We start from the raw sequence: 13049 nt of genomic DNA, 5'->3' as shown, positions 1-13049 counted from the left end.
CTAAAATAATTTATTCTAAAATTTTCTTAAAATTTTGAGAGAATGCTGTTCGATTTGTGATCTTTCTAGTGTCATAATAAAACACTTATAAAATGACGCCAACACAAAACTGAGATATGGTAAATGTTAGTTAGTAACTAATTTGAAAAAGTGAACATTTTGAAGTTTGAAAATAGCTAATTTTTTCAATATGTTTACCAAATTCACCTTTTTTTCATAAATAAATTCAAAATATATAAACCAAAATTTCGCACTAACTTGAGGTACAAAATGTCACGGAAAAACAAACTCAAAAACAATGAAAGCGTTCTAATGTTCGAACTGGATAAAGTGACACATGCCGGTTTTGAAAAATAGGCCTTGGTCATCAAGGGGCAAATGAGCTTGGTCACTATGGGGTTAAGCACCAAAAAGGGCAGGAATAGGACCCAATTTTGGCAGGGCCAGTCAGCTCACCAACAAGGTTGGAGAAACAGCAGACACAGAAACTAAACAAACATCACATAAACCAATCAAACTCCTAAACATGTCAACATCAGAATATCAATAGCTATTACTATGAGGTTCAGTGGATCAACCCCATTATGTCAGGGGGCTGCTGCAGAGCGGCAGTGCTCCACTTGGCTTATGGGACCCAAACAAGGGATGAACCATGTGCCCATATGACATTACCTGAGGTATTCTTCTTCTTTCAGTCTTTTGGCTGCCTGTGTGGATCTCTTTATCTGCAAGTCCAATCTATGAAGGAAGTCTTTGGCAGATAGCTCTTCATCTTGTGTAACTACTGGTCGGCCTGTTTCGGGAGAGCTGGGTGGAGAGGGACGATTTGCTGGAGGTGACACCTCTTCATCCCCATCCTCCTGACATTCATTTTCTGGAGAGTCTAATAAGTTAAGTCCATTAAAAAGAGAAGGTTTTTCTGTTATCACTGGGATATTCAGAGACTTCCTCAAGAAGATACAATCAGTAGAAAATAGTTTGTTCGCCCTTTTAATCTGTTCCATCTGAAAAACCATGGAGAAAACAACATTCACTATTATTTAATAGACAAGAATTATATAAACTATTAAAGTAGAACAAAATATTGTATTCTCTGCTCCATGATGTCAATTGTAGTGAAAGTAATGGACATAGAGCACTTCTAGGGAGACTATTAGGGCTCCCACAAATAACACTTATCCACCATCTTGAAATTTTCTCATTTTTACTTTACATAAAAAAATGTTAATGCACAGCTTTTCTTTAATATGATATATTCTGTACACATAAGGTAAAACTATACTTTTTCTAAAATATTAAAGTTTTTGATTCCCTACTTCCTGCATTTATCAGTGTGTCTAAATTGGCTTTCCCTTATTAAGTTTCTTTTGATTTAAAGGGAACCTGTCACCACATAGGCCCTACTAACTAAATGCTACACTTCTATTAGCTAAAAATTATTTCCCTCAGATCCCCATAAAATGAACTTTACAACTTTGCCTTGCATATAGCCATATCTAGAGCAAGTCAGACAGAGATGCTTAGCACTCGTTGGCCCCTTTGCCTTCACTCTGCGGTCCAGCTCACCCCAAACCATCTCGATTGGGTTCAGGTCTGGTGACTGTGGAGGCCAGGTCATCTGGCGTAGCACCCCATCATTGTCCATCTTGGTCAAATATCCCTTAAATATCAAATATCTATGTGTTTGTGGTCATTGTCCTGTTGAAAAATATGTGATAGTCCAACTAAACGCAAACCGGATGGAATAGCATGCCGCTGCAAGATGCTGTGGTAACCATGCTGGTTCAGCATACCTTCAATTTTGAATAAATCCTCTACAGTGTCACCAGCAAAGCACCCCCCTCCCTCCCCCACAATCACACCTCCTCCTCCATGCTTCACAGTGGGAACCAGGTATGAAGAGTACATTCATTCACATTTTCTGCATCGCACAAAAACATGGGGGTTGGAGCCAAAGATCTCGAATTTGGACTCATCAGACAAAAGCACAGATTTCTACTGGTCTAATGTCTATTCCTTGTGTTCTTTAGCCCAAACAAGTGTCTTCTGCTTGTTGCCTGTCCTTAGCAGTGGTTTCCTAGCAGCTATTTTACCCTGAAGGCTGCTGCACACAGTCTCCTCTTAACAGATGTTGTAGAGATGTGTCTGCTGCTTGAAATCTGTGTAGCAGTGACCTGGTCTCTAATCTGAGCTGCTGTTAACCAGCACTTTCTGAGGCTGGTGACTTGGATGAACGTATCCTCTGCAGCAGATGTGACTCTTGGTCTTTCTTTCCTGGGGTGGTCCTGATGTGAGCCAGTTTCTTTGTAGAGCGTTATGGTTATGCACTTGGGGACACTTTCAAAGTTTAAGGACCACTTGTTTTTCTTTACTTAGCTGCTTTTTTCTAGCCATAATACAAATTCTAACAGTCTATTCAGCTGTGTATCCACCAGACTTCTGCACTACACAACTGATGGCCGCAACCCCATTTATAAGGCAAGAAATCCCACTCATTAAACCGGACACCTGAGAAGTAAAAAACTTTTCAGGTGACTACCTCTTGAAGAGTGTGCAAAGCAGTAATCAAAGCAAAAGGAACCTAGAATATAAGACATATTTTCAGTTGTTTCACACTTCTTTGTTAAGTATATAATTCTACAAGTGTTAATTCATAGTTTTCATGCCTTTGGTGTGAATCTACAATTTTTATAGTCATGAAATTACAGAAAACTCTCTGAATGAGAAGATGTGTCCAAACTTTTGGTCTGTACGGTAGATTGTGAGCCCTCACGAGCGGGATCCTGCTTCCATTTGTGCCAGTTCAATCTAGTTTTTGACTTTTGTACTTGTTTTTTGCTATTTATTTGAACCAATTTTTGAATGTACAGCTTAATGGAATAAAAATTAGTTACACGATAAGTCCAGAGGACACGTGTATTTGCTTGTAGAGATAATGGCTGCTGCTGACAATTACCAATCTCCAAGGGTTTTGCCGCCAATCAATAGCCACAAAGGTGTATGGCACAGAAGTCAGGTGGGTATACATGGACATCATCATTACCAGGCAAGAAGAGACCATCGGGGACTAGTGAACAATAGCATTAAATTGGGGGAGGGGCAGGGGTTCAGGAGATTGTTTTTTTATTTTATAGTATTTGTTCCACATTTTAAATAGTATTAATTCTTTATCTTTAAATGGTATAAAACGTTGTTGCCAATTTTACACAAATGACTCTTATTTGCTGATGATGATGATGTACAAAATATTCCATGTATGTAGCAGCTGCTTTCCTTAAAGGGAACCTACTTATAAAAGGTAGGTGGTAGGTGGATGAATGGGATGAATGGGACGCCCCGCCCCAGTAGCCTTTTTTCTCCTCTTACCGTTTCATCTTCGGTCACGCAGCTACAGCCGGTGCTACTGCGCATTCGCAGAACGCCGCAGACGCCGGGTACTCGGGCGAGGGTGCGCAGGAACGAGGAGCTTCGCGCCGAAGATGAAATGGTAGGAGGAGAAAAGAGGGTACTGGGGCGTGGAGTAGCCGCGACGTGTAGCCTCATGTCCGGCTACTCCACGCCCCAGTAGCCACTTAAAAAAATTTCCATATCAGCGGATTAAAGTTTTCTAAAAGATAGCCGGGACGTGAGGATTAGCCCAAAAAAGGGCTAATCCTCACGTCCCATTCATCCATATACCACCCGTTCTACCTTTATAGGTAGAATTGTGGTGGCAGGTTCCCTTTAAGAAGTAAAAGTAGCTGATAGAATTTGTGTAGGGTTTGTTCTCAAAGATGCAACATACCCTCAAGATATATCTAGCCCATGCTTTCAGATTATCTACTGGAGAGATGAAAAAGCAATGCAGAGCAGAACATGTTTTATCCTGCACACAATATGACTTACAAAACGGAAGAGGAAGCAATGAAAACTTTTATGTTGGGTTTTTCTGCGGGGATATATATTGTACAGAAGAAGTTTCCTGCATGTAAATTCAGTTACCGACACAACATTTACTTCACAAGTTTTCATTAATTTTTCTTATATTTTATTACATGACCTCTCTGGAATCTTCAACAATAATCTTTACAACCACAAAGGAGAGGACATAGAACAATGGCGCTATATATTCACAGCGACTCACAGCAACTCTACAAAGCAACAAAAGCAGACACAACTGTCAATATAATCATACATTTCCAGGAGGAATAAAATAGGATGGAAAAAGATCTAGGGGAAAAAAAAATGTTCAAAAATTGCAAAGTATTTAAACTGTGAAAAAGATCCTGTTTAGCATGAAACACTTCTATTGTTTAACATTACAGACATAGGTTTGTTCTTAATTTGAATGTGTATGCAATTTGGAACTGTATATTTTATAGATGCAGCTCCAGACAATTTTTTTTTCCTGTAATGGGGCCAAGGATTATCAATAAAGCTTCATTATTGTCAGGCTCCAGGGGTAGTGGACCCACTGGACCACCATGGATGATGATGATGATGATGTACACCTGGGACCAGGGACCCGGTTTTCACCATGCAATTTTTTTACTTTTTTCCAACCACCAGCAATCATTTCTGGGGAAAATCCACATGACAAAAATCTGCAAAGCCATGTCAGGAAAGTGACATGATCATAAAGTTGCTTTTTTTCAGAGTTTTCACATTGAGAGGGAGGCTTTTTTAAAAATCAAATTCCCTCTTAAAACTCAAAACTATTTAGCATTGTGTCACAAAAATATGTATGTCCTTAAAGAGAACCCGTCATGCAAAATAACCCCCCTAAACTAAATATATTTTCATAAACTGCCATTAGAGAGCATTGCCTCTATCCCTTCATTGTCCCTCTACATGCCTGTAAACCTAAGCAATGAGGTCCTAAAGCTGTATGCAAATGACCTGTGAAATGTCCAATGAAGCATTAGCATATTCGAGCTGTCCAGCTTATTCATGAGTGGGAGGTACAGCCACACCCCCAGTGCATGACTGACAGCTTGTATAATGATGTGAGGCTGTATAATGATGTGCTTCCTGGGGCTGGTGGCCACGCCCCCTGCAGTGTGTGTGTGTCTGTGTGTGTCTGTGTCTGTGTGTGTCTGTGTCTGTGTGTGTCTGTGTCTGTGTGTGTCTGTGTGTGTGTGTCTGTGTGTGTGTGTCTGTGTCTGTGTGTCTGTGTGTGTGTGTCTGTGTCTGTGTGTCTGTGTCTGTGTGTGTGTGTCTGTGTGTGTGTGTCTGTGTGTGTGTGTCTGTGTGTGTGTGTCTGTGTGTGTGTGTCTGTGTGTGTGTGTCTGTGTGTGTGTGTCTGTGTGTGTGTGTCTGTGTGTGTGTGTCTGTGTGTGTGTGTCTGTGTGTGTGTGTCTGTGTGTGTGTGTCTGTGTGTGTGTGTGTCTGTGTGTGTCTGTGTCTGTGTGTCTGTGTGTGTGTGTGTCTGTGTGTGTCTGTGTCTGTGTGTGTCTGTGTGTGTGTGTGTCTGTGTCTGTCTGTGTCTGTGTGTGTGTGTCTGTGTGTGTGTGTCTGTGTGTGTGTGTCTGTGTGTGTGTGTCTGTGTGTGTGTGTCTGTGTGTGTGTGTCTGTGTGTGTGTGTCTGTGTGTGTGTGTCTGTGTGTGTGTGTCTGTGTCTGTGTGTGTGTCTGTGTGTGTGTGTCTGTGTGTGTGTGTCTGTGTGTGTGTGTCTGTGTGTGTGTGTCTGTGTGTGTGTGTGTCTGTGTCTGTGTGTCTGTGTCTGTGTGTCTGTGTCTGTGTGTCTGTGTGTCTGTGTCTGTGTGTGTGTGTCTGTGTGTGTGTGTCTGTGTGTGTGTGTCTGTGTGTGTGTGTCTGTGTGTGTGTGTCTGTGTGTGTGTGTCTGTGTGTGTGTGTCTGTGTGTGTGTGTCTGTGTGTGTGTGTCTGTGTGTGTGTGTCTGTGTGTGTGTGTCTGTGTGTGTGTGTCTGTGTGTGTCTGTGTCTGTGTGTCTGTGTCTGTGTGTCTGTGTCTGTGTCTGTGTGTCTGTGTGTGTGTGTCTGTGTGTGTGTGTCTGTGTGTGTGTGTCTGTGTGTCTGTGTGTGTGTGTCTGTGTGTGTGTGTCTGTGTGTGTGTGTGTGTCTGTGTGTGTGTGTCTGTGTGTGTGTGTCTGTGTGTGTGTGTCTGTGTGTGTGTGTCTGTGTGTGTGTGTCTGTGTGTGTGTGTCTGTGTGTGTGTGTGTGTCTGTGTGTGTGTCTGTGTGTGTGTCTGTGTGTGTGTCTGTGTGTGTGTCTGTGTGTGTGTCTGTGTCTGTGTGTGTGTCTGTGTGTGTGTCTGTGTGTGTGTAGGAGAGATACAACAGCTCCAGACAGCCATGTTACAGCAGAACATGTCAGATTCATGTGTAGCTGCTGTCTGTGTCTCTCACCTGTGTATTAGGAGGATGCAGCATGTCAGCAGATGCAGCACACACACTAGCCATGCTTTACTATACATTACACACAGACATGAGCAGGGGGAGGAGAGGGGAGGGGTAACAGGGGTGACATCACTGCCTCTGACCATGTGACCAGCCTCATTTACATAATAAAGAATAGATGATTTTACAATGATTAATGTATGAAATAACTAGATAAAGGCTGGGATGGGATCCTTGTGAGCTGCTCCAACAGGTAGATGTGACAGGACTAGTGGCAGAGACCTGATGACAGGTGTCCTTTAAAACCCTTTCAGACTGGATCATCAAGAGGTTAAAACAAATGTAATTTCTTCAAGTCACTTTACACTCTCACATCGGGTCACTTTGTTCTTTCTGCCCAACATCAAAATGGAAAGTTATTCACTGCTGTGAACATAAGATGTGACAAAAGCCCTGAAACCACATATTGTAAACCTGGCTGCACAATGATAAGGACAGCGGACCTGACACATAGAGGACAACACAGCCTGGGATAAGATCATCTCCTCAAGGAGAAGCCAAGTATTGTAACTACCTACACCAACAAGAACCAGGTGGATATAGTCTAAGATTTCTCAATATAAACTATAAAACAATAGTTAAATTATTCAAATCTCACAAATACAAAGTTCAAAAATGAAGCAGCTACAGCAAAAGTGCCAGTTCCAATAACACTTAAAGGGGTATTCTCATAATCTGCCATATATACCCCTTTTTTCAATTAGATGTTATTAAAAATAATTTACCTGTGTGAAGATAATTTCTCATAAATGTAGTGATATGGTCCCTTAGAAACAAGACTGTGTCCGCGGATACGGCCACCTCTGCTGGAAGCATTGCACAAAGACACAGAAGGTTTTTGTATACGAAATATCCGGGCGTTACTGCATGTCCTACAGCCGACCTGTAGTTATAAATACTGATCCTATTGATCAGTTTGGCATTTACAAACTGATCAATAGGATCCGTACCATCACCGTCATGAAGACCAAGCAAATATATGTCCAGCTTTTACTTCTGACTGTTCCATGTGCACTAATGTATCCAGAACTGCTGCCATCTAGTGTCACCCAGGCGCCACTGCACCCTGGAGAAAGACAGCATCTCCATTACTCAGCGCTATCTGCTCTCTATCATTAGCAGATCATTGCAGAGACAGGTGTATTGTGCACCTCAGATAGGACATAAAGCATAGCTACAGACCCCGGGCCGATGAGGTCACTGCACATCTCAGATTTCACACTCCCTTGACCTGACTGTAAACCATCCTCTTCATTTGAGGAGAAAGGCAGCTCCATCACATTCAGGCTTACAGTGGAACTAACTGTATCAAGGTTTCCCCAGCTCACCTAGATCTGCGGTTCTATCTTCATATAGCACAGATCCAACTCGGCTGCACGAGTACAACGATAAACAAAAAAATCCACGGATCCAGCGCTTGTAAACAATAAAACCGCCTTTATTGGTCGTTACGTGGCATCCAACAGCAATAAGCAGTGGCGCTGTCCTGTACACCTGATTATTGCTGTTGGATGTCGTGTAACGACCAATAAAGGTGGTTTTATTGTTTACAAGCCCTGGATCAGTGGATTTTTTTGTTTAAAGTGGAAATAAACCTTTCAAGTAAATTTATTTATTTTTTATTAAAAATGAATAGTGTCGGTAATAACTGTAATCCTCAGTAAGTAAGGCAGCTTCTGGGGGCCTTCTTTTCTGGGGCGTTGAGGACATGCCAGGTCCGTGTATTCTATGCAGGCTTGATGCATGCAGTAAGCTGTGCAGGACAGAAGGGCTTAAAGGGGTATTCTTGTCTCGGCATTCACATTTAATTTAATTCATTTGCCATTTGTAAACATTTCTTCAATTGGATGTTATTAAAAAATATGTACCTGTGTGAAGATAATTTCTCATAAATGTAGTCATATGGTCCCTTAGAAACGAGATGGCTTCCTCGGATACGACCACCTCATATTTTGGCAGAAGTGGCCAGATATGCACTATTGAGCCCTGCCTGAGCACCTGGATTCAGTAACTCCTAGACATTTCATATGCAAAAACCTTTTGTTTCTTTGTGCATTCCCTCCAGCAGAGGTGGCCGTATCCAAGGACACAGTCTTGTTTCTAAGGGACCATATGACTACATTTATGAGAAATTATCTTCACTCAGGTAGAAAAGTTTTAATAACATCTAATTGAAGAAATGTATATACATGGCAGATAAACAAAACTGAATGTGAATGCCCAGATGTGACTACCCCTTTAAGTGACGTGTGAAGCACAATGCAGATAACACTGGGCTCAATTGTTGATCAGAGGCCGGTTTGACCTAGCAGATGTTTAGCACTGTGTAAAGCTCTGTGTCCCTGTAGTGGATGGAAGCTGTAACTACAGCAGTGGCTCCAATTCACTTTTAATTGTTTTTACCAAATAAAATGGTGTAACCCTTTAATTATTACTATTTTGGTACATTGTTACAAACTACTAAGGCTACATTTTATGTATACGCCAGGAAAGCTCCCGATGAATAAGCTCAGCGTATCCATTGACATATACCATCTGGTGGGGTCATCCTTTTTGCCTCCGTCTGTAGATCATACACTGTGCAGAAAGACAGAACAAGCTATTTACTCTATTGTGGAGGATGCAGCAGCATCGCACATCCCCCCCTGTCCATACAAGGACAGTGACATCACTGGGAAAACCCTGCAAACACTACCCCCACCCCCACATTCAGGGGGAAGGAGGATGCAACACTAGGCTTATCCCTAAAATCAGTGCTAGGAGTAATGTCCAAGGTACAAACGTGTGATTTTTCTATGTGATGTGAGCCCAGCTTTTTGTTTTTTATTAAATACTATCTTATACAAAGTTTTTACAATTTCTTCTCCTCCTTTACTATGACCACCTATTTTCATATTTTCCCTCTGAAGACAATACAGTCTCATTGTTCTGTGCACCAGGGGATTTCTATACAAACCCGATTGTAAGAGTAATACAGCAGCCGTGTGACCCAATGATGGGGGAGCGTTTCCCTGGAGGCACATTAGCCAAACTGACAGATCCCATCAGTAGTTCTAAGCTGCCAAGGAGCTAAATCCAAGGAAATTGTTCTGGAATTGGAATTCTGGGCAAGCATTTCATGGATAGTACATCATATATTAGGTGTATAATATATTTCTTGCATTTGTTCGGGCCGTGGACAAGTGGCGCAGAATTTGTGGTCGATAACGTTAATACGCAATAATCATCTGAGAATCCATATTGGAATAACCTTCCGATATTGAACTTAGAAGTAGTTTGGTGATGAGTAGTTGGCGTTGGTGCGTCCTCCTCTACTCCAGGCCTGGCGCACACAGTAGATGGGGCTCCCTGTCTGTATTATTACTTTTATTTCACATTTTAGCCATCATGTGGTTATCTAGTAAGCCCTGCATACTCTACCATGTGCACCAGGGTGGTTACTGTGCCCCGCACTATGCCACACTGTACAGCAGAGGTTACACATCATATTCACAAAGCTGCATCAATATGCAATGTATGAACTGGGTCAAAGAGTTCTTGCGGTAGCTGCAGCCTGGGCCCACCTCCCCGGCGCCTCCTCCAGCCCATGCCCGGTGCAGGCCGCCCCTGCTACTTACCGTCACCCCGTACTTGAGCGCAATGCCCTGCAGGGTGTCGCTGGGGCTGATGTGGTGCTCGATGATCCTCCCCGCCCAGGGCGCCGTCACGGTGGCCGTGCTGCCGTACGAGCGGGTCTTGGTCCGGGCCAGGCTCACGGACAGCTCGGCCTCAGATTCGCCCTCGGCGCTGGGGAACATGGTGTAGCCGAGCCGGCTCCCTCCATCCCTGTGCGGCTGCAGCACCGGGGACAATTCCGCCATCTTCTGCGGAGGAGTAGACGCTCCGGTAACGGTAATAACACTGCATGCAATGGCCCCAGCAGCATCACCCGCAGCCGGCAGCAGGGGGCGCTGTATGAGTCCAGCTCAGAGAGCGCTGGGAGGAGGAGCGGCCCCGGTGTATTGTGCACCGTGTGTAGAGACACATTGCTGGGGAACTGCCTGCATTGTGTGCTGCACCTATCATTATTCTCCCCCGTCATTGCTGGGGATGATTATACATCAGCTTCTATTCACATGGGGCTTTCAGGTTATTATTGTCAGGATCCCTATTCCTGAGTATGACCCGTGATAAACCTCGCCCTCTAAGCCCCTGTTCACATTAGTATTATCAGCCTCCATCAGAGGTTCTTGTATATTAGTCTCTGCTGTAGATTCTCTTTGCAGATTTCTCCTTCCCATGGAAATCGCTGCAGAAGTCCATCAGAAACAATCTCCCCGTCCCCCAGATAATTTCTGGTGGGTATGTTCCATCAGTAGACAGCAGGAGTAGAATATAGTGCACATATTACTGGGTATTATTGCTGTACTCGTGTATCTTGTTTAATATGTGGGGTTTTTTGTATATAATATTACTGTCCCTTATATGTATTGGATATAAGATCACTACCACAGGGTTTTTAACTTGTGTTTTTAGGTCATTTTGACCACTGATATTTTTACATTGATACAATAAAGAGTATTGATTATTGTATGTATATTTGGATATTTTTGTCATACTCGGGCCTTGGAAGTCGGACCACGTGCTAGTCTAGTCGGATTCCATGGACTGGGCAAAGTGCAGTGGATGGGAGTCCAGACATCATGCAGACATCATGGATCTCTTTTATATCAGGGATGGAGGAATTATGCACCATAACAATGATGTTACTTGTGGGGTAACAAGTGTACACGATCATGGGAAGAAATTCCCAACTAATTGTGGGGTTATATATGTATACTTTCCATTAGTTTCCATATACAGGCAGTCCCCGGGTTACATACAAGATAGGTTCTGGAGGTTTGTTCTTAAGTTGAATTTGTATGCAAGTCGGAACTGTATATTTTATAATTGTAACCCCAGACAAATTTTTTTGGTATCTTTGACAATTGGATTTTAAAAATGTTGGGATGTCATAAGAACCAGGATTAACAATAAAGCTTAGTTGCAGACACATTTAATAACTGTTGCAGCTGATTATTGTAGCCTAAGGCTAAAGTACAGTAAATTACCAATATCCAGAGGTCCGTTTGTAACTAGGGGTCGTCTGTAGGTCGGGTGTTCTTAAGTAGGGGACCGCCTGTACTACACGAAAACTAAACATTACCGGCCTTCTGACAAAGCAAACAGGTGAAATGCACATTGAGGCTCTGGGGAAACACATACCATAGATTAGCAGCTTATCGTCTACATATGGAACATGGAGGAACAGTTTGATCCCATGATTTTAATTGGTGGCTCATTAGTTTTGTAGGAGGGTTGTATTGGTGAGGTCATTGAACATAAGAGAACATGTATTGTGTTACCTGCTAATTCTATAGGGATCGACGCAGCTGTCACCTCAATTACATAACAGAAAAGGGCAATCAAGATTACAATAGAAGATAATGGCGTGAGATTTATACGTTTTTGTATGCCAGATCTCTGGTGCAGAAGCACTGAAAGAATTACAATTTCTTGCGCACTAGGTCTAAGTCTCATGATGTATCCACCGTGGCGGCAGAGGCGGGGCCTTGCCATACGCTGCTGCACGGAGCGCTGGCATATGCGAAATCTCCCCCAATATCTCTATCAAAACACAATTATGCCTCCTCGCCTTATAATAGATGATAGCATAGCGCAGTGGTGGCGAACCTATGGCACGGGTGCCAGAGGTGGCACTCAGAGCCATTTCTGTGGGCACTCAGGTTGTCACCCTAGGACAAAGTCCAGCAGAATGGAACAAATCCTCCAAATCTTCCTGAAGCCCCAGGCAACTTAAGGGAAGCTGCTCTCAGTGCTATTTTAAAGCGACATTTCATTGTCTGTTTGGAACTGCAGGAAAAGTGAGAAGGTGTGGACAGGGCTGCATTATCTTTGGAGATCCTACTGCTGGACCTTCAATTCTTCCTCTGCACAGAGACCCTGGAGAGAAGCTATAATGAGAGTCTGAATTTGCCCTCCTTCCAACTGTATTGGTGGCCTCAGGGGACCGATATGATTGAAAGATGTAGAAGAGCAGGTAGCAATAAGTTACTGCTTAAAATGCCATGTTGACACTTCACAGTAAATAAGTGGATTTTGGTTGTAGCTTGGGCACTCAGTCTCTAAAAGGTTCGCCATCACTGGCATAGCGTATCTACACCTCCAACATATAGGATGCATGGAAAACTCAGTGGGGCAGATTTATGAAGCTGTCTAAAAGTAAAAGTAAAAAAAGTTAAAAAAAAAAGTAAAAGTTCTTAGTTGCCCCTGGCAGCCAATTACAGCTCCCATTTAAAATATTTCTGAGCACTGGTAAAATAAAAGCTGAGCTGTAATTGGTTGCCATGGGCAACTAAAAGCATTCTTACTTTTAGACAGCTTGATAAATCTTCCCCAGGGACTTGCTCCAAAATATTACCGTCTCTGGTCATGAGGCTGCAGTAAAGTATATCACTAAATACTTTTACCAGAGCTCGGGGAACATGGCAGCTATAATCCATAATCTTGGATCAAAAGCTGAAAAAAAAGAAACAAATTGTGATACATTTTATCTTTTTATTTTAACCTAACAGCCAGTGAATAGTTTATGAGTAAATTGTCTGTTTGCTAAC

The 13049-nt window shown here is 42.7% G+C and overlaps 1 protein-coding gene across 1 annotated transcript in view; it reads right to left on the bottom strand.

Annotated features, from left to right (window-relative positions):
* Positions 1–10415, bottom strand: part of LYSMD2 (LysM domain containing 2) — a 32173-nt gene extending 21758 nt beyond the window's left edge. Inside the window, exons 1-2 of the mRNA XM_072148219.1 lie at positions 10014–10415; positions 673–1004 (exon numbers count right to left, since the gene is read on the bottom strand). Of these exons, the coding sequence (XP_072004320.1) occupies positions 673–1004; positions 10014–10256 (575 nt within the window). The 5' untranslated portion in view covers positions 10257–10415. The remainder of the gene's footprint in view (positions 1–672; positions 1005–10013) is intronic.
* Positions 10416–13049: the final 2634 nt, after the last annotated feature.

Source organism: Engystomops pustulosus, chromosome 4 (genome assembly GCF_040894005.1).
Source record: "Engystomops pustulosus chromosome 4, aEngPut4.maternal, whole genome shotgun sequence".
Classification (NCBI taxonomy): domain Eukaryota; kingdom Metazoa; phylum Chordata; class Amphibia; order Anura; family Leptodactylidae; genus Engystomops; species Engystomops pustulosus.
This window is presented reverse-complemented; position numbering and strand designations above follow the sequence as displayed.